Source organism: Sinocyclocheilus rhinocerous, unplaced genomic scaffold (genome assembly GCF_001515625.1).
Source record: "Sinocyclocheilus rhinocerous isolate Xijiao unplaced genomic scaffold, SAMN03320098_v1.1 scaffold1994, whole genome shotgun sequence".
Lineage (NCBI taxonomy): Eukaryota > Metazoa > Chordata > Actinopteri > Cypriniformes > Cyprinidae > Sinocyclocheilus > Sinocyclocheilus rhinocerous.
In genome coordinates, this window is record NW_015666538.1 from 69575 (window position 1) to 91443 (window position 21869).

At 36.6% G+C, this 21869-nt stretch overlaps 1 protein-coding gene across 1 annotated transcript in view; it reads left to right on the top strand.

Annotated features, from left to right (window-relative positions):
• LOC107732595 (ankyrin-2-like) overlaps positions 1-21869 on the top strand; it is a 47367-nt gene that overhangs the window by 1160 nt on the left and 24338 nt on the right. Inside the window, exons 2-22 of the mRNA XM_016543962.1 lie at positions 41-139; positions 224-322; positions 521-619; positions 816-914; positions 1024-1096; positions 4807-4948; positions 5068-5079; positions 6755-6842; positions 7132-7229; positions 7598-7633; positions 9673-9897; positions 13923-14021; positions 14960-15114; positions 15303-15514; positions 16075-16282; positions 17184-17280; positions 17526-17754; positions 19171-19296; positions 19387-19509; positions 20078-20110; positions 20560-20581. Of these exons, the coding sequence (XP_016399448.1) occupies positions 41-139; positions 224-322; positions 521-619; positions 816-914; positions 1024-1096; positions 4807-4948; positions 5068-5079; positions 6755-6842; positions 7132-7229; positions 7598-7633; positions 9673-9897; positions 13923-14021; positions 14960-15114; positions 15303-15514; positions 16075-16282; positions 17184-17280; positions 17526-17754; positions 19171-19296; positions 19387-19509; positions 20078-20110; positions 20560-20581 (2374 nt within the window). The remainder of the gene's footprint in view (positions 1-40; positions 140-223; positions 323-520; positions 620-815; positions 915-1023; positions 1097-4806; positions 4949-5067; positions 5080-6754; positions 6843-7131; positions 7230-7597; positions 7634-9672; positions 9898-13922; positions 14022-14959; positions 15115-15302; positions 15515-16074; positions 16283-17183; positions 17281-17525; positions 17755-19170; positions 19297-19386; positions 19510-20077; positions 20111-20559; positions 20582-21869) is intronic.

Genomic DNA, 21869 nt, shown 5'->3' on the forward strand with positions numbered 1-21869 from the left:
TATATATATATATATATATTTTTTTTTTATGTTTTCTCAGAGTAGACTTACATCCCTTCATCTTGCTGCCCAAGAAGACAAAGTAGGTGTTGGTGAGATTTTAGTTAAGCATGGTGCCAACGTTGACCAACAAACAAAAGTAAGAAGAGTATTATAATTTCACAAAGTAAGATATTTTCCCCAATAAATATCACCAATTCTGACAATATGATCTCTATTTCAGTTGGGATACACAACGCTTATCGTTGCCTGTCACTATGGAAATGCTAAGATGGTTAATTTTCTGTTGAAGAGTGGGGCAAGTGTCAATGCTAAAACAAAGGTATTTCTTAATCTATTAATTTTTAATATTAATATAAAGAACATTTTTATATTTAAATGAATAAAAAATACTCAAACTATTTAACTACAGTATAAATTGATTTCCACATACAAAATGAGTGTAATATATATTAATTAGACAAAAGATAGCAATGTGTTAAAGGCATATTGTGAAATATAACATTTGCTTTCTTTTCAGAATGGTTACACACCTCTACACCAGGCTGCACAACAAGGAAACACACACATCATTAACGTCTTGCTCCAGCATGGAGCCAAACCCAATGCCATCACTGTGGTGAGTAAATACATACACATGCAAACATACAAACACATACTCCATTTAAACATTTTCTTCAATAAAATCAGCATAAAATGGATCCTATTGACTTTTTTAATACATGTTCCCCTGAAAAAAAGAAAAAAGTTTCAAAGAGGGGAAAAAACAGCAATTTTCTAATCTCATTGTTGCTATTATGTCATTTACTGTGTAGAATGGAAACACCGCTCTTGCCATCGCACGTCGCCTTGGTTACATTTCTGTGGTTGACACTCTGAGAGTAGTCACAGAGGAAATTATCACTACAACAACAGTAAGTTTACCCAAGGATATGCATTTATAAGACGTTCATAGAAATATATGCATTGTGGATTTTAACTAGATTAACAATAACAACAAAAAACACATTTGTTTCTATGTAGACAGTGACAGAGAAACACAAGCTAAATGTGCCAGAGACCATGACAGAAGTCCTTGATGTGTCTGACGTAGAGGGTGAGTGTGACTAACAATTATTTTATTCCCTTATTATTTTATTTAACTGCTTTATTTAATCAATCAGTAAGTCAGTCACTCAATCCCAGAATATTTCCTCAAGTATATTGGCAAATCTGAAGTTCACTTGCAATCTCATGACAAAATTTCAGTTGTGTGTATTCTGTTGTGATTGGGTTTCTAATGTGTATTAACGTGGAATTTTCTGTAGTTCCAAGACAGGTAGATGATGGGGCTATGACGGATGACTTTATTGATTTTGAAGGTATAGAGTGACAGAGCATGGATTGGTGTGGTGTAATAGCTCAACCTTTATAAATTATCTTGCAGGTTTTAAATATATTAATAATAGTTGTATATGCAAGAAGTGTGTGTGGCATGATGGAATTGGCTACCTTTAAATATAGATTACTAAATGACTGTCTAACCTTTGTGGTGGTTAATGATTTTTCAGGAAACATAATGATATATATTAAATGCATTGTTTTATTTTTGCTGTCATATATTGGAACTGTAATGTAGAGCTGCACGATTAATCAAATGCGATTGTCATTCACATTTTGTTAAAAAAGCGGTTCTGTAATCAGCAGGAAATCATCATCACGTGCTTTCAGATGGAGCAGAATTTACTACACATAGCCGTAGTTCACTGACAAGTTACGCAAAAAAATCGCGACGATTATTAATTCGAAGAAATCTTTCGCGATAATGACAGCTGTTTGCATAGCTTCTCAGTGCACTACGGCTGTGAAGTAAATGCTGCTCCATCTGAAAGCATGTGAAAATACCACATTTAATAACACATTTTTACTCCAAACTCACTTCATAATGTCAGTCAGCGCCCTCTGGCCTTTGTATGGAGATTTACTGCTGATCACAGAACCGTGCTTCACTGAAAGATACGCATGACTATCGCAGCTTCTGTCGAATCGCGATCTCGATTCCATTTCGATTTATCGTGCAGCCCTACTGTAGTGCAGCCAGTGAGTTAATAAGCAGAATACTAAACATTGGTGTATTTTTATAAGTTGAAAATAATGGCTGAAAATGTGGTTCTAATTATCTCGTCTTTGAAAAGGTACAAGAATTCCCAGTTGGAAGTTAATGTGTAAATGTTAAGTTACAATGTGTAAAAAATTTTAAAATGTGTACATACGACAAAAGTGTGTTAAGGCATGGCTGGAGATTTTTTGGCATTAGATTTATGAATATCAGCTTTTAGTTTGTCACATCCTGGCAAAACGTCTCAGGTTACTTATGTAACCATGGTTCCCTGAGTAGGGAACGAGAGACTGCGTCCTCTAGGGGTCGCTATGGGGAACACCTCGTCGTGACCCGTGTCTGAAGCATACATTGAAAAAAACACCAACAACACGTTGGCCGACGACAGCCCATGACGTCACTACCGGTGCGACTATAGTATAAATAAGCGCCGGGAGCACACATCATTCACTTCTTCATCTGAAGCTTGCGTCCGCAGCATGGCAAGAAACCTAGAGGACGCAGTGTCTCGTTCCCTACTCAGGGAACCATGGTTACATAAGTAACATAAGTAACCTGAGACGTTCCCTTTCAAGGGAACTTCGAACTGCGTCCTCTAGGGGTCGCTATGGGGAACGGTATACCCACGCCGCCATGCTGAGGGGAGTGCAGGCCAGAACCATGGCGAGCACTAAGTACCAACTTTACCATTTCCATGGTGAGTTGCCCCTGGGACGTCAGACGGCTGTCCGTGACTTTATCCCCTACGGCCAAAGGCCTAGGCTACATACCAAACTTATGTATCGGTATCGGTATCGGTATCGGTGCATCCCTAATATATATATATATATATAAAATGGATCATACTCACCCACCATGGTTCCCTCGCCGGAACCCCGCTCAAAAGGCGATTCCAGAGAAGCCTCTAGTCCGGACCATGAAAGATAACGCTCATCAAGATGACCCCGCGGCGCCACTTTCTTGGCCCGCTTCCAGCTCATCATACGCAGGGCAGGAGGATTGGGAAGGCTCAGCCTCAGCTTTCCTCGCAATCAGAGATTGTGGGTCACATTCAGCAAACAGATAGTAACTCACTGTACTTTTTATATATATTTCAACAAATGACAAGCAAAATCAAATCCCTAGGAGCTTGTGAACAGTTTTGAAGCATTTTAAAATGCTGGTTTAATGTACTAAGACACTGCTAAAAGACATGCAGATGAGCCAGAATATTAACGCGACATGTTTAAACGTAAATAGTTTCCCTCTCTTTAGAAAACTGTAATATAGAAAGCGCTTATGGATTAAGACATTGATATTTAAAGTTCATATTTTGTGCTCATCTGTTTTTCTGCACATATTATGCTTTATTAATAAGATATGTCACGTGTGTACTGTCTCGGTGCATTAAGCGTGTTCTTTAACGTGTAAATAAACGCATTTCGTTCATATTTTGAGCTTGTATGCATATCTGCACATAGTATATGCTTTACAATTTTGTCTTTATTACTGTCTTGGTCCACTTAAGCTAGAAAGTCCCCTGTTCAAGTTCTGCTAATCCACAAGCCTAGTGAGAGTCATGCTCGCAAAGAAGGTAATTATTAAACCAACAAAATCAAAACTTTCAAAAAACACACAGCAATGTGATTCTTTTATTGAATGAGAGTCAATGGGTTTAATCAGTGACATTAACAGATTTACTATTCAGTGTCTTCTCTGCAACCTCCTTCCCTAGGTGTTTTTACACATAGAAAAGGCGAAAAAAACATATTGCATTGTCCAGTTTTCTCTCAGAACGATGATCTGAGTTCCTGTTGCAATTCTCGATGCAGCATGAATGACATACACTGGTGACATTTTTCACAATCACGACAAACAATCAAATACTGCCCTAAACTCAATAGCGGAAAGGCAGCGCTATCCTGCAAGTATGGCGGACAAACAAAGCAGTTTCCCAGAACTCAACGTGGCGTTACGTCACATTCTCATTCTTTATAAGCGACATGGGATTCTATTTTAGGAACGGTTTTTATTTTCTGCGACGTCGCGGCAGGAACAACATACAAAATATGACAGTGATAATCTCAGATAATGATTATGTGCTTTATTCAATATTATTTTGCATTATCTTTATAGCCATAGTGAAAGCAACAATAGATATTCGGGGATTTGTTGTGTCGCACCGCATCCAAGACAGCATCACTGATTATAACTAGTTCTTGTATTTTATTGTGTCGCGCCGCGCCGCTCGTGTCCGATGTAGACACGATGCAAGTTAATGTAGCTTTCTGATGCTGCGTTTGAATTTTCATGCCACATTATTTGAAATTAGTGTGGGCCAAACTTTTTTTCTCTCACGGGCCGGATGTGGCCCGCGGGCCGCCTATTGAGGAACCCTGGGCTAGAGACACTGCCCCTGCTGGCCATACTGTGGCAGAGCAGCTTTTAGCTTACCCTTGACTTTAATGCCCTAGGACTGCTTCAGTCTAGATTGCTGTTGTACCAAATCATAGAGGCTTTGTTGATATATGCAATCTTTAACAAATGTAAACTGAAACATTGAAGAATCTGTCAAATAAAGGTTGTGTGCATTTATGTGTGTATATATGTGCTTCCAGGTTTTTTTCTCTCAAGGTCTCTCTAAAGTGATTAGTTTATTATAAAAAATTATTTTAATTTGTTTGTAGATATATGTAATTACAGTAACAACATTATCTGTCTGTCACCAGGTGATGACACCATGACTGGTGATGGTGGAGAATATTTGAGAGCAGAGGATTTGAGAGAGTTAGGAGATGACTCTCTACCTGGGCAGTACCTGGATGGCATGAACTACTTGCGCTTCAGTTTAGAAGGAGGCCAATCAGACAGGTATGTTAGTTTTGATACTTAATTAAATACAAGTTGATAAATACGGTTATACTTGTTTTCTAAAACCTGCTAATTTATTTGTAACTCACTTATTCTTCTTTCTGCTAATGCTGACATAGTCGCTTACAAAGGTATGTGAGGAACTCTGCACTCTCTACATATCAGTGTGTCTTAAAGATGATCCACTATTTTTGTTCGAATACAGTGTATTTTGAGAGCTAGTTGCTACTGGATGGATGTATTTTTATCAGTAATGATACTTTGATACGATGGCTTTGACACAGTCTGTATTCTATAGACCAGTTTGGAGTAGACGTCACAGTTACGTCACATGCAGCTGCGCATGCATTGTGGTGGCAGAAAAACACTGGGAACAAGTGGAGGGAAACGGGTAAAATCCATGGAATAAGAGAAAAAAGTTATTGTTGTGCCTTTGGATGTCAGAATCGGAATACAAATAATTTTTATAGAATACTGTCATCAAAGACACCATTTGAAGCTAAACGCAGACATTTAAATGGACAGACTATGGATGAAACCTGCTATGATTACCCTACTTTTAAAGCATAAATTTGATTTAAACAATAGCTCTACATAATATTCACATATGCAGTTCATAGGGAAAATATTGTATTAGTCCTATTACAGCATGAAATACTATTAAATCTATAACATTTACCTATTTTATCTCACAATTCTTTTTTTTTCCTCACAAATGCAAGTTTATAGCTCCTATTTCGGACTTTATAACTCAATTTAACTCAACAATTGCAATTTTGTCAATTCTGAGGGGGAAAAAAGCAAGAAGTGTGGGATTTAAACTCATGATTCTGAGCCGAGGGGAAAAGAGAGAATGACGAGTTGATTTTTTCTTATCAGAATTGTGAAATATAATCTTGGAATTGCGAGAAAAAAAGTCAAAATTTTGAAATACAAACTCAAATTTACCTTTTTCATTATTTTATTCCATGGCTTCCATAGACTGCTACTTTAAAACGTCTCAGGTTACTTATGTAACCATGGTTCCCTGAGTAGGGAACGAGACACTGCGTCCTCTAGGGGTCACTATGGGGAACGCCTCGTCGTGACCCGTGTCTGAAGCATACATTGAAAAAACACCAACAACACGTTGGCCGGCGACAGCCCATGACATCACTACCGGTGCGACTATAGTATAAATAAGCGCCGGGAGCTACACATCATTCACTTCTTCGTCTGAAGACAGAGGACCTACCTTAGAGAGGACAGAAACACACAGGTCCCGGAAAAACACTGCAAAGAAATCTCACAGAAGGATTATACACACATAACCACCAGCACATTAAATACATATATATATACACATATACAGGGTTTGAAATTAACACCCGCCAACCTGCGAAATGCGGGTAAAAATCAGCTGTGGCGGGTAACGCTGTCAAATCACTAGCCAATTTGTCTCTACAGGGGAATTATAGGGGAATTACTTATAGGGGAATTACTGTAGGAAGGGGAAGAAAAGGGCAGATGTGAAACCCCCGAAGGAAATGAGTAGATACTCAAGTATCACTCTGATCTGTGCTCTTCGCCCAAACAAATAACTCATAGATCGTGTGTGTCATCAGATGTTAATCAACGACAACACGGATGCACACATCCTCTAAACGTTCTGCGAGTGCTCCATTTTCTGCCACCAGATAGACTCCGCCCACAAAAAAAGTCATCACTGTTTGCAAACACCAAATTGGTCTATAAAGTGCTATATAAATAAAGGTAACGATGACAACCTATTGATTGGTGTTGTGTATACTGTATGTTTTTCTTTAGTTTGGATAGGTCCTACACACCCACTTACCAAAGACACTTCCCTGTAAAACATTATGGGATGATGGAGGATATGATATATAGTAACCAGGTAAAGTTGAGGATTTTTTTTTTAGTAGTATTTATTTATTATTATTATTGTTATTATTATTATTATTATTATTATTATTGTAAAATAATGTTTTATATGATGGCTTTTATTTGTGATACCAAGTGGTGGCCTTATAGAATTGATATGATTAATGAACAGATTAGTAAACCTTTTCTTTTTAAATAAATATACAGGTTTTTACAGATTCTGGCTTCTTGAATTCTGCATTTCAAGTCTGCATTAGTAGATAAAACCCCAGTTTTAACAAAGATGCCTATATTCACTCCAGGTGTCTTCTCTTGCAAGAGAAAATGAAAAGGAATCATATAGCTGGGAAATGGAAAACTTGGACAACATAGCACTGTCCTCAAGTCCTGCTCATTCCAGGTATGGAAAACAACTGCATGCTCTCTATCAAACACACTCTTACTCACACATACGAATACTGAAACTCTTTGTATTAACGGTCAACATGGAATCAAAATGGACTCTTATTTATTTATCTTATTTATATGTTACTGGTCTTATTGGTATTGCCTTGGTATTATTATTATTTATTTATTTTTAAATATGCATATATATTCTACACACATTTTTAACAACCAGAAACTTGTAGAATGGTGGCCTTGAAAATGCAAAGTTACTATATCATTTCTCACTTACTGTAAGTTCACTCATTCACTTTCTCAGAACTTTCTCAAACATTCTCTCTTTCTGACTTTTTCTCTCTGATGGATGGTATTTTTGGTCTTCAGCCGTTGTTCTCCATGTCATGACCATGACAATAGCAGGTGACTGCAACGTGTCATTTGACCTCAGAGCACAAGGATCACTTAATCTGCCATCTTCTTGCTATGCCTCTTGGAATATTACAATTTGTATACCCTAAAGATGCCAAAAGGCACTGCAAGTTTGAAGTCATCTGAATGTTATTTGTCATTTCACAAACATGTATTTAAGACTAACACAGTATTTGTCTGTTTCTCATTAATTTTTTGAATCATGGATTTTGTGGCAGACAAAACTTATACAGTATAATGTGATATTACACCATTACTGTAACATGTTACCGTAACATAACATACTTTTAAGATATTATTATTATTATTATTATTATTATCATCATCATCATCATCATCCAGGCATTAGTTGTTTATACCATTGCTATGAAGCCAGACTTAGCATAGAACAAGAAAAGAACAAATTATACAACAAAAAATAGAATACAATAAGACAAATGATTAATTGAAATTTAAATGTATCAAAGATACGTACATACAATACAAATTGAGCCATAAATAAAAATAAAGCATTTTCTTTGAAAGAACAATAGTAGATTATGCATTTTGTTTCAGGAACAAAAAATGGTCAATGATTGTTTGTTTTGTGCTGACCTGCATTCTGTGAGGGTTGAGTTTAAGGAATAAGAAAACTTGTGTTGGTGTACAAAGATCCAGGTTAACTACTGAAAGTCAATAAAGTGCATTACCATAAACAGCAGATAGTGATTGCATAAGAATTTTTATTATATATACATCAACAGAAGTTTCATATACATAAACATGGACATTTTTGTTTGCTGTGCATGTTGTGTCTCTAGGATTGTATATCCAAATCACATTTCCAGACAGGTGTTGTGTGTGTTTGCATGAAAATCAAACACTGATATATGTTGTTTTGATAATGTTTTTGCATTTGAATATCCAACTGGATCTCATAGGTATTTATATGTATTTTACCTTGTGTGGTTCTACATACATTTACTTACGTTTGCATAGACAATAAAATGTACAATATTACCGTATTGATTGCATCTGAAACATTGCTTATTTACACATGAAAAACTGTATAGGCATACACATTTACAAACCATTATTTATGAATATTGAATTAATGGAATTAATTGGTTGATACTATTGTATTTATGATGATGGAGGTTATGATTTCAATTGCGTTTGTTTAATGCAGTTGCTCATTTAATTTCTCCATTGAACTCGATTCAAATTAAATTTTAATCAAGCCGTCACTTTAAAACCTAAAAATGAATAACATTTTTGGAATTGTTTAACCATTACTTACATATGGTTGCTGTAGGATACAAAATAAGTGTCAATACGCTGTGAAAAGCGTGAAATGCACCAAAAGCCAAACATAACCTGATCAAATTCAAGCTTTTATTTTTAAGAAAATTACATTTTTCTGTTTTGTTACATTTTATACATTATTTTATACACTCTGTAACAGTGGTTTCCATTGATGTATGGTTTGTTAGGATAGGACAATATTTGGCCGAGATTTAAAAACAACTATTTGAAAATTTGAAAAAATCAAAATACTGAGAAAAACAAAAGTTGTCCAAATGAAGTTCTTGGCAATGCATATTACTAATCAAAATTTGAGTTTTAATATATTTACAGTAGGACATTTACAAAATATCTTTATGGAACATGATCTTTACTTAATATCCTAATGATTTTTGGCATGAAAGAAAAATCAATAATTTTGACCCATACAATGTTTTTTTGGCTATTGCTACAAATATACCCCAGCAACTTAAGACTGGTTTTATGGTCCAGGGTCACATTTCAGTATCTATCCAAACATACAAAAAAATATTTTGTACAAGTAAATGTTATGTGCTAATAAATACTTGTAAACAATGAGACCAGGCTGGAATATCATGATCATCTTTCGAAGTGACTTGTGATTTCATGACATGCATATGGTTTCCATCAAGTGCTTCTTTATTAAATGTTACTAAACTCTTACTTCATCTGAATATATGATGCCTTTTTAAAATTCATTTTAACATTGTACGTCCTCAATGCAGTTTCTTAGTAAGCTTCATGGTGGATGCCCGTGGAGGTGCCATGCGTGGATGCCGCCACAATGGTCTACGACTGATCATTCCACCGCGGAAATGCAGTGCCCCTACTCGAGTCACCTGTAGACTGGTGAAAAGGCACCGACTGGCAACCATGCCCCCCATGGTAGAGGGTGACGGTCTAGCTAGCAGGCTGATTGAGGTTGGACCCTCTGGAGCTCAGTTCCTTGGGTAAGCATGAGTTTGTTCGTGGATCAGAGTGTTGGATAGTAAAATCCAGACACAAGATTATGTGTATGATTGTAGTTCCTCATTGCTATTTAAACTCTGAATATTATCTTTTTTCATATTGATTATTTAAATGATCAGAATATGAGATGCTGACTTTTAATCAATACTCAAAGTAGTCTGGTGCACTGGGCTACACTGGAACAATTCTTGCACACCAGTAAACCTGTACTTTCTGTCCAAAATAATTATTTTAGATCTGAAGGGACCATCTAATCTACATATTAAACCACCCATCACACTTTGCTTGTTTTTAAGTGACATTTAGGGGTGGGTAATAGACTAAAGTACATTGAAAATGGTATTTCAGCAAACGTGATAAAATCTTTACTTCCAATTATACCCCACAAATTGATTGATATATATTTAAACCATGCACTTTTAATTTAAACCCATGACTGTTTCCCTCAAGCATATCTTTTTGTGATAATGTTCTGAAGTTGATGTGCTTTTTTCCCTTTTAGCTTTCATGTATATAATTCCACTTTTACTTAATACTGAAACATACTTAGAATTGCAGTGGATGCATTTTACTGTTGCTAGGAAAAATAGGGAAAACTACTGTAGTAGATCTAGACTTGTGGTGCTGGGGTGGAGGAGGGATAAAGACATGCAGTATTGAGTTAGACCAGGTTGGGGTGGAAATAAATAAGGTTGCGTAGAAAGGAAAAATTGGTTTGATAGATTTGACTGTGTTGCCAGCTTGGAAGACCCAGTCAGCTACCCAGGAGAGTTTCATGACTGAACTATGCATTAGTTTTAATTCCAAATTAGATAAAAGGGTGTTTACAGTGTAAAATAACAATAAACTGTAAATAATTATTATTAGTAGTATATGTAATAAGACTAATAATATGCAAAGGTAGCATTTTTCCACTTTTAACACTGCTTTAATGGAATATTGTACAGTGTTGTCATGGACTTCTTTGCTGCTTTTATTAATCACCTCCTATCAAAATGGCTGATGTTGCCCCTGCTTTTCTGTATTAAGGTGGTTGTAACACCTTAATTTTTGTTTATTATTATTTTATTATTTATTTATTTTGCTAAATGGCTTGCAGTGAAATTTGTTGTACTAGCGAAAATTAATCCTTCTTAAATTGCGCCATGATTGATTTTTATATGTTTTTCCCTTGCTGACTAACAATTGATGTATGAAAATCTGCATAAAGTATAGTGCAAGTACAGGGCTGTGTCTAAAATTGCCCCACATCCTTTTATAGAGCCTTAACAAGACATATTCCACAGAAGTCACTATGCTTCCTAATAAACTGTAAGAGATGTCAGGATGAGGGCTTTTGTTCATTAGGCTGGCCACACACTTGAAGATTTTAAGGCTGATTGTAAGCCCGATTTGCACCTCTAAATGATCGAAAAAATGTTGAAAAAATACTCTATTGTGTGGTGTCATCGTTCCTACAATCAACAAGTGTGTGGAATGTAAGAATGTAGAACCTGACTCAATATGAGGTGCCTAACATGCACCAGGGGGACACAACCTGTTGTAACCACAACGTTGCAGTCGTTGAATCCTGGACATGTGTTACTCTCCAGCAGCCTGTGGCAGTCGAATTAGGCAGAAGCTAATGAGGCCTAGTACTCATTATGCATGCCTTTCAGTCAGCCCGTGTAGGTGCTCCATATGTAGTCATTCCCTATTGGTAATCCCATATGATGTATTGTCCATTGTATGGATTCCCTGATGGTAAAGCCATTTCTTCCCATAGTTAGAGCTTTGACTCTGACACCAGTCACTGCATTTGTAGTAGTTCCTCCCTTTTCAGGTAGGACCTACCTTAGGGACAATCCATGTGTGGTACTTTCCCAGGGGATAAGTCCATGTGATGTATTCTCCACATATTAACTTCACTTTGGGCAAGATGTGGTCTCCGTAGCTTTCCTTCTCCCATTTGGGAGGAAGAGCACTTCCCTAATACTCTGTTCTGCAGACAACTGTCGGAAAAAAGAAGAACAGAAAAGATCAAAAGTCCGGCTGAAGCGACCTATTACCATTGTAAGTACTTTTCTTTCAGGCCTGGTGTAGTACAAAGGACTACACAGCTTACGTGGGGCATTGGGAATGTTACGATGCAGCCGAGTGCACTTGTTACCCAGCACACAGTAGATTACCAAAACCTGCTCACCTTGAACCTTGTAACTCAGTGGTTGTGGCACTTTCCATGGGGACTCCTAATGTCAGTAGTTTAACACTACAACAGTTTCTTGGTTACTATTTTAACCTCCATTCCCTGATGGAGGGAATGAGATGTTGTGTTCCTCCTGCCATAACACAACATAACAACAATCAGGAAATGGAGGTTACAATAATAAACAAGGCCATTTTCATTTTGGGTGGAATATCTCTGTAAGGCATCATTGCGAGGAACATGAGTGAGAAAAGTGTCATTCAAAATGCACGATTGAACTGTTGTTTGTCCAAAACGTGTAACATGGTGGAACCGACAGAGCAGAATCTCAAGGACAACGAGGAGAAGCCTTTCTTTTGGGGGGCACAACTGTTGATATGCTTTTACTATACATCAATGGTCCAAAACCATTCTTCAATTTAACCATTCTGAAAATGAGAGAACGTACAGTCTGACTGGATATAAGGGGCCCATCATGCATCATAGGGGCAGGGGTAATTGTTGTAATTAGAGGAACCATTATTGTGATCAAGTAGGCAATGTTGCCTGCTTTTACTTGCAGTCATACAAACTTGAGAAGGCCATCATGTTCAAGTGTCCATAAATTCCATAAGACTGCAGAGTTGTCATGAATCCGGTCCATGAACTTCCGTCTGCTAGCCATCAGAGGTCACCCTTTCCATTTTCATTGACTCTCGCACTACACACTGTTGCATATCACCCCGGACTACATATCCCATCATTCATTGCACTGATTGCACACAGCACTGATTGCACACAGCTGTTTCATATCACTCACTCACTATATAACACTCACTCAAACAACCATTCTCTGCCGAGTATTGCTTAGGACATTGGCCAGGTATGGACACGACAAGAATTTTATTAGCCCTTAAACAGGGTCCACGGTCATTGGAGAACCATATTCGAGAGTTTTTAGCAATCGCTCACTATTCTGATTTACCAGAATGTTTAATGATAGAGTTTTTCTGCGATGGCATAAATCAATCTCTTCGGTCTAAACTTAGACACGAGGGTCCACGTTCATCACTCGCTCAGTTAATGGATTGTGCCTTGTTGACTGTTGGATCTTTGTTTACTGTGGGTGTCGCGGAGGAAGAACGCGACACAGTGTCTGTGACTGAAGTGGCGGCTGTACCAGAGCACGCTCACAAAATGGCGGCGACAGCGGAGCCTGATCGCAAAATGGCAGACACAACAGCGCCCCGTTATGTCACAGCTGGACCTACGCTAGCCCTAGGACTATTCTTGTGTCTTGCCCGCCATATACCTGTTTGCCACCGTTTGACCCTGCCTGTGTTTCTGACCTCCTCTCATGTTAATAAAGCTTGCATATGGATCCGCACGTCTCACGTCTTGTCAGCCCCGTTACAAGAGTGTCCCATCTGTCCATTTAGGTTTCAGAAGTGTTCTCTCAAGTGCCCCCTTGAGATTATGCATGCCATTTGGGACAGGGTTATAGATTCCTTTACCATTGTCCTAAACTAGGAAATAATTACAATAGTAGTTGCTGATTACATTTATATCACCAACAAAATAATAATAATAAGAATATAATAAGAAGAAAATACTAGCATTTGACAATTAATGAGGCAGTGTCAAAATAATCACGTATTACATAATTTTTTTTTAAAAGGTAATGTACTCTTACTAGTTATTAAATACAAAGAGGAATTTAAAATGTGACTTTTTTTTGTCAGAAAAAATAAAATTCTATTCTAAATGGAAATGGATCTACAAAGCAAACTCGACAATATGCCACCTATGCTCTCTTTTCTCACTGCTGCTATTGGATGACAGTAAGCTCCACCTCCCTACTGCCCCGCCCCCTCTGAATGAGGGTGAGAGTTTGGTTAGCCACATTCTGCAACTGGGCCCACCAGGGACAAAATTTCTGGGGTAGGAGTGACACATAAAACAACCAATGGATGCCAGTCCCACTCCCTACTTTCTCCTTTCACACGATCTTCCTTTTTAATTGTGTTGTATTTGGTTGTATTTTGCTTTTATTGTAAAGTGGCTCTGTATAGTAGTGTATGTTACCATAGGTGCACCCTAGTGTCATTTTTATTTTATTTTTTAATTACTCATGATTGTTTCCAAACTTGTTGAAACTGATCAACAAATTATGTATATACTTGTGTACTTCACCATCAAAATTTCACAAGTTTGGGAAATTCATGACCAAAAAAACATTCCCTAGTCATACTATTTGTAGTGATTTGTCATACTATTTGTAGTGAAGTGTGTTGTTCTACGTCATCTATATGTGCTTCCTTTTGCTCCTTTAAATGAATGTTTGTACGCAGCTTTTTGTGCTCATCTTTTTTTCTTTTCTTTTTTTGCCATTTGCTGAGTTATTTTTGTTGCAGCATGAGTTTCAGTTGTGTGCATTTTTAGGTATAAACATAACATGAATATTGTTATATATATATGGCAGCTATGTTATAGTATGTTTGTACATTCTAATGAAATAAAACAATAAAAAGACAATATAATACACATTATTTATGTATAGTCTACATGATATAGACTTTATTGGATCCAGTTGTTGCTGATCTTTGCAGTTACCATTACTGAACAAGAGAAAAGTAAATATAATAGGAAATTTATCATTCCCATTTCTGTATATTATTAGGCCAATTTCATTATATTAAAACAGCAAGCCTCTCAAGGCCATTTGTTACAGTGACTTCAGAGCAAAATTTATTAGCCTAACTGTAGATGATTTAGTAAATATATAGACTTTGTACATAAGTATTTAATTCAAAACACATAAACACACATTTACACATGTTTTTATGAATAACATTCTTTAACTTCCTGATGGGCGTTAGGCCGGTGATTGTGGAGATCCCTCACTTTGCGGCTCTAAGAGGAAAAGAGAGGGAGCTGGTGATCTTACGCAGTGAAACGGGAGAGAGTTGGAAAGAGCATCATTGTGAGTACACAGAAGAAGAGCTCAACCAGATCCTCAACGGCATGAATGAGGGTGAGAAAAAACAAACAAACACATAATCAACATATAAGCATAAAATGAATATGACCAATACAAATGATAACCTTCCTTTTTTCTAACATAGGGTCACGCAGGTCTAAACAATTTCCATTTTCACTCATTTGAATGGTCCCTTTCTCATTGGCTGCCCTATACATTGTTTACATCTTCATTTTTTTTAGGACTGGACCCACCAGAAGAGTTGGAGAGAAAGCGAATCTGTCGCATTATCACTCGGGATTTTCCACAGTATTTTGCTGTGGTGTCACGAATTAAGCAGGACAGTAATCTCATTGGTCCAGAAGGTGGAATTCTGAGTAGCACAGTGGTCCCTCAAGTACAGGCTGTCTTCCCAGAGGGAGCTCTCACTAAACGCATCCGTGTTGGCCTGCAGGTAGCATGGAGATTAAATAAAACATATTACAATGTAGAACCATAGTGCACACAGCTGTATTTTAGTTTAGTTATCGATTTTATTTTATTTATCAGTTGCTGCTGTTCATTTTTCTATAACATTATAATAATGTTAAAGTTATAATAATGTTATAACAGTCATCTTTTTTTCTATCCATTTAATGTCACAATATTTTGTTTGATTTCTACTAGTTTTCAGAGTTTAAGCTTGGTTTTAATAATCAGTAATTAAATTTATAGTAGAAATAGTACAATGTACTTTCAGTGTGCCACTCTCTTTTTGTTTTTACTTAAAAGTTTAAGACAAAAGTTACAAGTTGTCAAATTTACATAATAGTTATTTTTAAATGACATTTTAGTGCTATATTATGTAACTGAGCTGATGAGCTATCACAGGCATTCTGTTGGTAACAGTTGCAATATTTAAACACATTTTGAACAGATGACAATGAGATACAATGTGTTACTTTAAATTATTAATTTGCTCTGAACCTATCATTGTGATAGTTGTATTCATTATTGCCTTTGCTTTTTGGCCAGGCTCAACCAATGTGTGTTGATGTAGTAAGGAAGAATTTGGGTAATAAAGCCACATTCAGCCCTATAGTCACTCTGGAACCGCGGAGGAGGAAATTCCATAAACCCATAACCATGACCATCCCTGTCCCGAAGAGCTCCACTGACCCAATCCTTGGCGGCTTTGGAGGTGGAGATACTCCTACATTACGTTTGCTATGCAGCATCACAGGTGAGAAAGTACACAGGAATATACAGAAACAAAACAAAATGCTTTTCATTCTATAGGTTGCACAATATGCATTAAAAGCGTATTAATCCTTAATCAATATGCAGAGACAACTACACAGGAAGTAAGCCATTCATAGGTTAAGTATAACAATGTAGCACTACAACCAGTGGCATGGGTTAAGTCATTTAGGACATTGTGTAGAGCCTAGAATAATCTACTTGTACTGAGCATGATGATGCACTTCTGATTTGAAATTAAAAAGACTTACCAATTTCTGGTTATATAATAAAAAAAAGTGACGTGACATGTGGCAAAGTATGGTTACCCATACTAGGAATTAGTGCTCTGCATTTAACCCATCCTAAGTGCACACACACAGCAGTGAACACATACACACCGTGAACACACACCCGGAGCAGTGGGCAGCCATTTATGCTGCGGCGCCCGGGGAGCAGTTGGGGGTTTGGTGCCTTGCTCAAGGGCACCTCAGTCGTGGTATTGAAGGTGGAAGAGAGCGCTGTACATTCACTCCCCCCACCTACAATTCCTGCCAGACCTGAGACTCGAACTCGCAACCTATGGGTTACGAGTCCGACTCTCTAACCATTAGGCCACAACTTCCTATTATATGTCTAGAATGTGCAGTTGTTGTTGTAGTTCCTGAATCTACACTTAAAATTACTGTTTGGAAGATGATTGTACAGTCTGTACAGTTTACAGAGGGGAAGACGACTTAAAAAAATTGCATGATATAAAAATAAATATAAGAAGACAAACCAGAGACCAACAAAACAAAGATCAAGAAAACCATTAAAAATCTTTTGAAAATACCAAAAATATTGTTGCTAAATTTAAAAACATGTTTGAATTTTGAAACCAAAGATGATTTTTGCATGTTTAGGTGGGACCACTCCTGCTCAATGGGAGGATATCACTGGGACTACACCATTAACATTCACCAATGACTGTGTGTCTTTCACCACAAACGTGTCTGCCAGGTATTTTTTCAATAAGCATTGCCTGGTGGAGCACTACTCAATATATGTTAAAATTCATGTACACTATTTTGTCTTTTTGATTGGAAAAGACGCAACAAGTTTATTCTTTGATTTTGAATGACAAATGTTCCTGTTCTAACTGCCAATCCTCATTGAAGCCCACATACAAACAATAAATGAATTAATGAATAAATAAATTAATTAATTAAAATAAGCACTAATATATCCCATATTTTCTTCATCAGATTCTGGCTTTTAGACTGCAGGCAGGTGCAGGAGTCGGTGAACTTCGCCACTCAGGTGTATCATGAGATCATCTGTGTACCTTACATGGCCAAATTCGTCATCTTTGCCAAAACACATGACCCTATTGAGGCTCGATTGCGCTGTTTCTGTATGACTGGTGATAAAATGGACAAAACTTTGGAGCAGCAAGAGCACTTCACAGAAGTGGCACGTAGCCGAGATGTGGAGGTGAGTCATAGGTATTGCTACACTGGATTCTTGTTAATATGCTTCAGTGCAGTCCAGTCAGATATTTCTGTCTAAAACCGTGGTTCCCAACCAGTTGTCCTTGAATGGTAATTGATTTGGAGTTTATTTCAATGAAGTGATTTCAATTATACACACCTTTTAAACGCGTTATTATTGTAAAAAATGTGACTGGTTTATGTGATCGACAAGCTGAGAGACCACATCAAAGGAAGGAGGAAGTTATTATCAGAAAAGAAGTAATTATCAGCTGGTTCCAATCATTTGGAGCATTCCAAGAAACTACATATGAAAAGTTTTTATATAAAGCCTTATTGGGCTGTTTGCAGTGATTTTTACCACATATAAAAAGTTGTTCCTAATAAAAAGAATACCATGAATACTTGCATTAATTGATCTAACTAATTGAAATTGTTGTTCGGAATAGGAATTCTACATAGTTTGTGTGTTCCACATGCTGTGTTAGCTGTAAAAATTAAGTGTAAAGTGTTGTAAAGTGTAGCAACTTGGCGCAACTTGACAGAATAGACTGCCTGTTTTTACACTTACGGGTTTACAGCAGCTTCAGGCATGTCTCATATTTGTAAGGGAGCATTTAAATTACAGGGAATTTAAGATAATAACAAATTTATTGTTTTACAGCTGATCAAATGAATCATCTCGCAATCAGTTGAACTGGCCATAATTATCATCTCTGAAATGATATTACTTTTGTTGACCACCAAGAATAATAGTTCATTGAAATCACCATTTATTAGTAAGGTAACGGGATTAAAACACGGGATGTAGGCACAGTCTTAACTTGTAAGACATTTCTCTTTAAATACAGAAAATACTTTATTAAAAAAGTAATTGTATTTATTCTAATACTTGAAAACTGCATGCTAAACAATGCATGCTATTTCATAGACCTGAACCGAACAAACCATCCATTAGTAATTGAGTCAGAAACTAAGGCTTTGGGGCAAAACTTAACTTAGACTAGACTAGGTAGATGACTTAGATTGACATACTGCTGGACTAGACCCAACTAGACTAATGATTAATTTGTGTCACAAGTGTGACACAAAAAAATGACACAATAGTTTTGTGTTATCAACTATTCTGGTTGACCAACCTCCAGAGGGGTTCTGACCTGTTTAGTTTAGGGTGTAACTAGGTAACTTTGTTCTCCTCCCCTCTCATTAATCAACATGTTATCTTCTCAGTCACATGGTCCTAATTTTCCCACTCTTGCTGTGTGTAATTTAGTAATGATTTCTATAATAAGAATAGGATACATTTTTACCCAAAATTGATTGACATCAACATTTGGGAAATTATTTAACAATCACACACACACACACACATGTTTGAATGGGTTTTTAACATAGAGACTGTTATTATGTTACATCCTAGGTATTAGAAGGAAAGCCAATCTATGTAGACTGTTTTGGAAACCTGGTTCCTCTAACAAAAAGTGGCCAGCATCATATCTTCAGCTTCTATGCCTTTAAAGAGAATCGACTGGCTCTTTTTATCAAAGTAAGTCAACTATGAGGCATTTATATATCTGAAGAATTAGAATTGGATCCATACAAAGGTTTAACTGCACAATTGGTGACTCTCTTGTAGATACGAGACAACACTCAAGAGCCTTGTGGACGTTTGTCCTTCACAAAAGAGCCGAGATATTATAGGACTTTGACTCATAGTGCAATATGCAATTTAAACATCACCCTGCCAGCTTACTCAAAGGTAAGTTCATGACATATGCTATTACTGACATTACAAAGCTGCAAAATGCATTTTCCAGTGAAATTTCATCATTTTTTTTGTGATTGTTTGTTTTGTCAGCTTTTATGGCAGGTTTGCATGCATTATGTTCATTTTGTTGCCATCATATGAGTGTTTCAGACCACAGTATCTACATAGTTTTATATAAACTTTAACTTGTGAGTAACTTTATCAGACATAGTTGAAGCACCACAAAATTGAATTGGTCTATTGCACAACTCATTGTTGTGGTTATTTGGAAGGCCTCGTCATTGGAGCCATCTTTTCCATTTATTTCTTCATTTTATTACCTTATTTAATATTATTATTATTATAGTGTATTGGGGTTAATAACTGATAAATGCTTTTATGCATTTCTGTTGCGTCTAACCCCTGTCACACCACACCTCACTGGCTGGCCTCAGACATGTTCTGTTGCTGTGATAACTGCTTTGCCTGCTCTCTCTGTCCCCTTCTGTCTTTCTTGTACCTCTGTCCTTTCTATCTTCTGCCGATCTCTTCCTCTTTTGCTGCTTTTTTCTCCTCAAAGGAGTCAGATTCAGATCAAGAACCTGATGAGGAGGTAACTGCAATTTTGCACTTTAATTAACAAAATGTCCTTTGCTTTCCCCCATTATCTCAGTTCAAAACTCCACGCTCCACTCTTGTAGTACTAGTACAGTACTAGTACAGTAGTACTAATAACTCTATTACTTGTGAACAGTAATAGAGAAAATGTTTTGAAAACCTTAGAATCTCATGAATGGCTCCTTAAATTTTTTTTTTAGTAGTCATTCATGCATAAATTACAGATCATTCCACAGGGTTTACACACATTTTCTCATAACTATATATTGCTTGCTGTACCAGCTGTCATAGAGGTAATGTCAGCATCCAGACAACTATGGGGTCAAATAGCATGAAAACAGATAGTAAATTGGCAGTTTTAAGCTACAAATAGGTATATGTCTGTTACTGCATAGCATTTATACAACTGAATCTTCTTCTCCTGTATTTTTTTTTTCTTTACAGACAAGCAGGACACTTGAGAAATGTAAGATGTCTAGTTTAATTAAAATATGTTGTCTTGCACCAGACACCTTTCCACTTAACTTCCTAAATAATTATTTGTCTTGAGTGAGTTAGATAAGCAAGAAAAAAAAATTTTAAAGCACAGAGAATGACAATGCTGTGAAGAGTTTTTGACATAGGCTAATTTTATGTGTATGTATACGCAACTCGGTATTTCCGCGCTGTCTGAAACCCGTCTCTATGGTTGTGCGCGCTTTGATTGTGTGCGAGAACAGCGTGTGAGTAACAATTTGAGCTCTCTTTCGTTTCTTCTTCTTGTGGTTTAAAATTGCTTGTACGTGTAAATTGGCAAATTAATCTGCGAATCACGTGCGTGCCGAACGGTAGGGTCTCATCCGTACGTATTACGGATCAACTGCGATCCGTTTAAATGTGACAGATCAGAGCAATCTTTCATTTACTTATTTAACATGACATTGTCAAATTGCCACTCCATCTCAATGGCATACAAAGAAAATACAGAATAATTAGAACAATCATTAACATAAATAAATAACAGAGTGTCATATCTATACACATTTTTCTCAGAACGTAGGCCTACTTGCAACCCGGTAGTGGGTCACGACCCGGTGGTTGCGGGGACCTCTGCTTTAGTGTAATGATTCTCACATGTCTTTCACATTCCTTTGTACATCACAACATAAATGATTATCAAATTAGGGTCTATATAAATTATATAAAATGGGTTCATTTTGCTATTGAAAATGCAATTTTTAACAGTAAATTTCTATAAGACTTCAAAGGTACACTATGTAACTTTTTTTTGTTCAAAATTTAAACTTGATATGAGCGAGTACATCATGAATCCATCTACTAAAATGTGTTTTTGTCTTTGTCTGAATGACTTAGGTATGCCTATAATAAGTGTTTATATTGGGACTATTTTAGACCGAGCAGGATGCCAACCACTGTGGAGTAGCCCAGTACTCAAAGTAGCTCTGGCTACAATGTTCTTTCACAAGATGCATTTATTATTTTTTACATAGTGTACTTTTGAAAATTGTATCAAACATTTATCTTTAGGTGTTAATTAATTGCATTGTGTTATATATATATATATATATATATATATAACACAATGCTTTTGAAAACTTTTTATGAAATGTTTTTAATACGTCGGAAACTGTATTTAACGTGATCACAGTTTAATAAAAACATTGTACATTAGGCCTATTAATTGTAATGATTTCATTTCCACGGTTATTCAAACAACGAATAAATTATATAGAGAAAGCGAGCAAAGAACACAA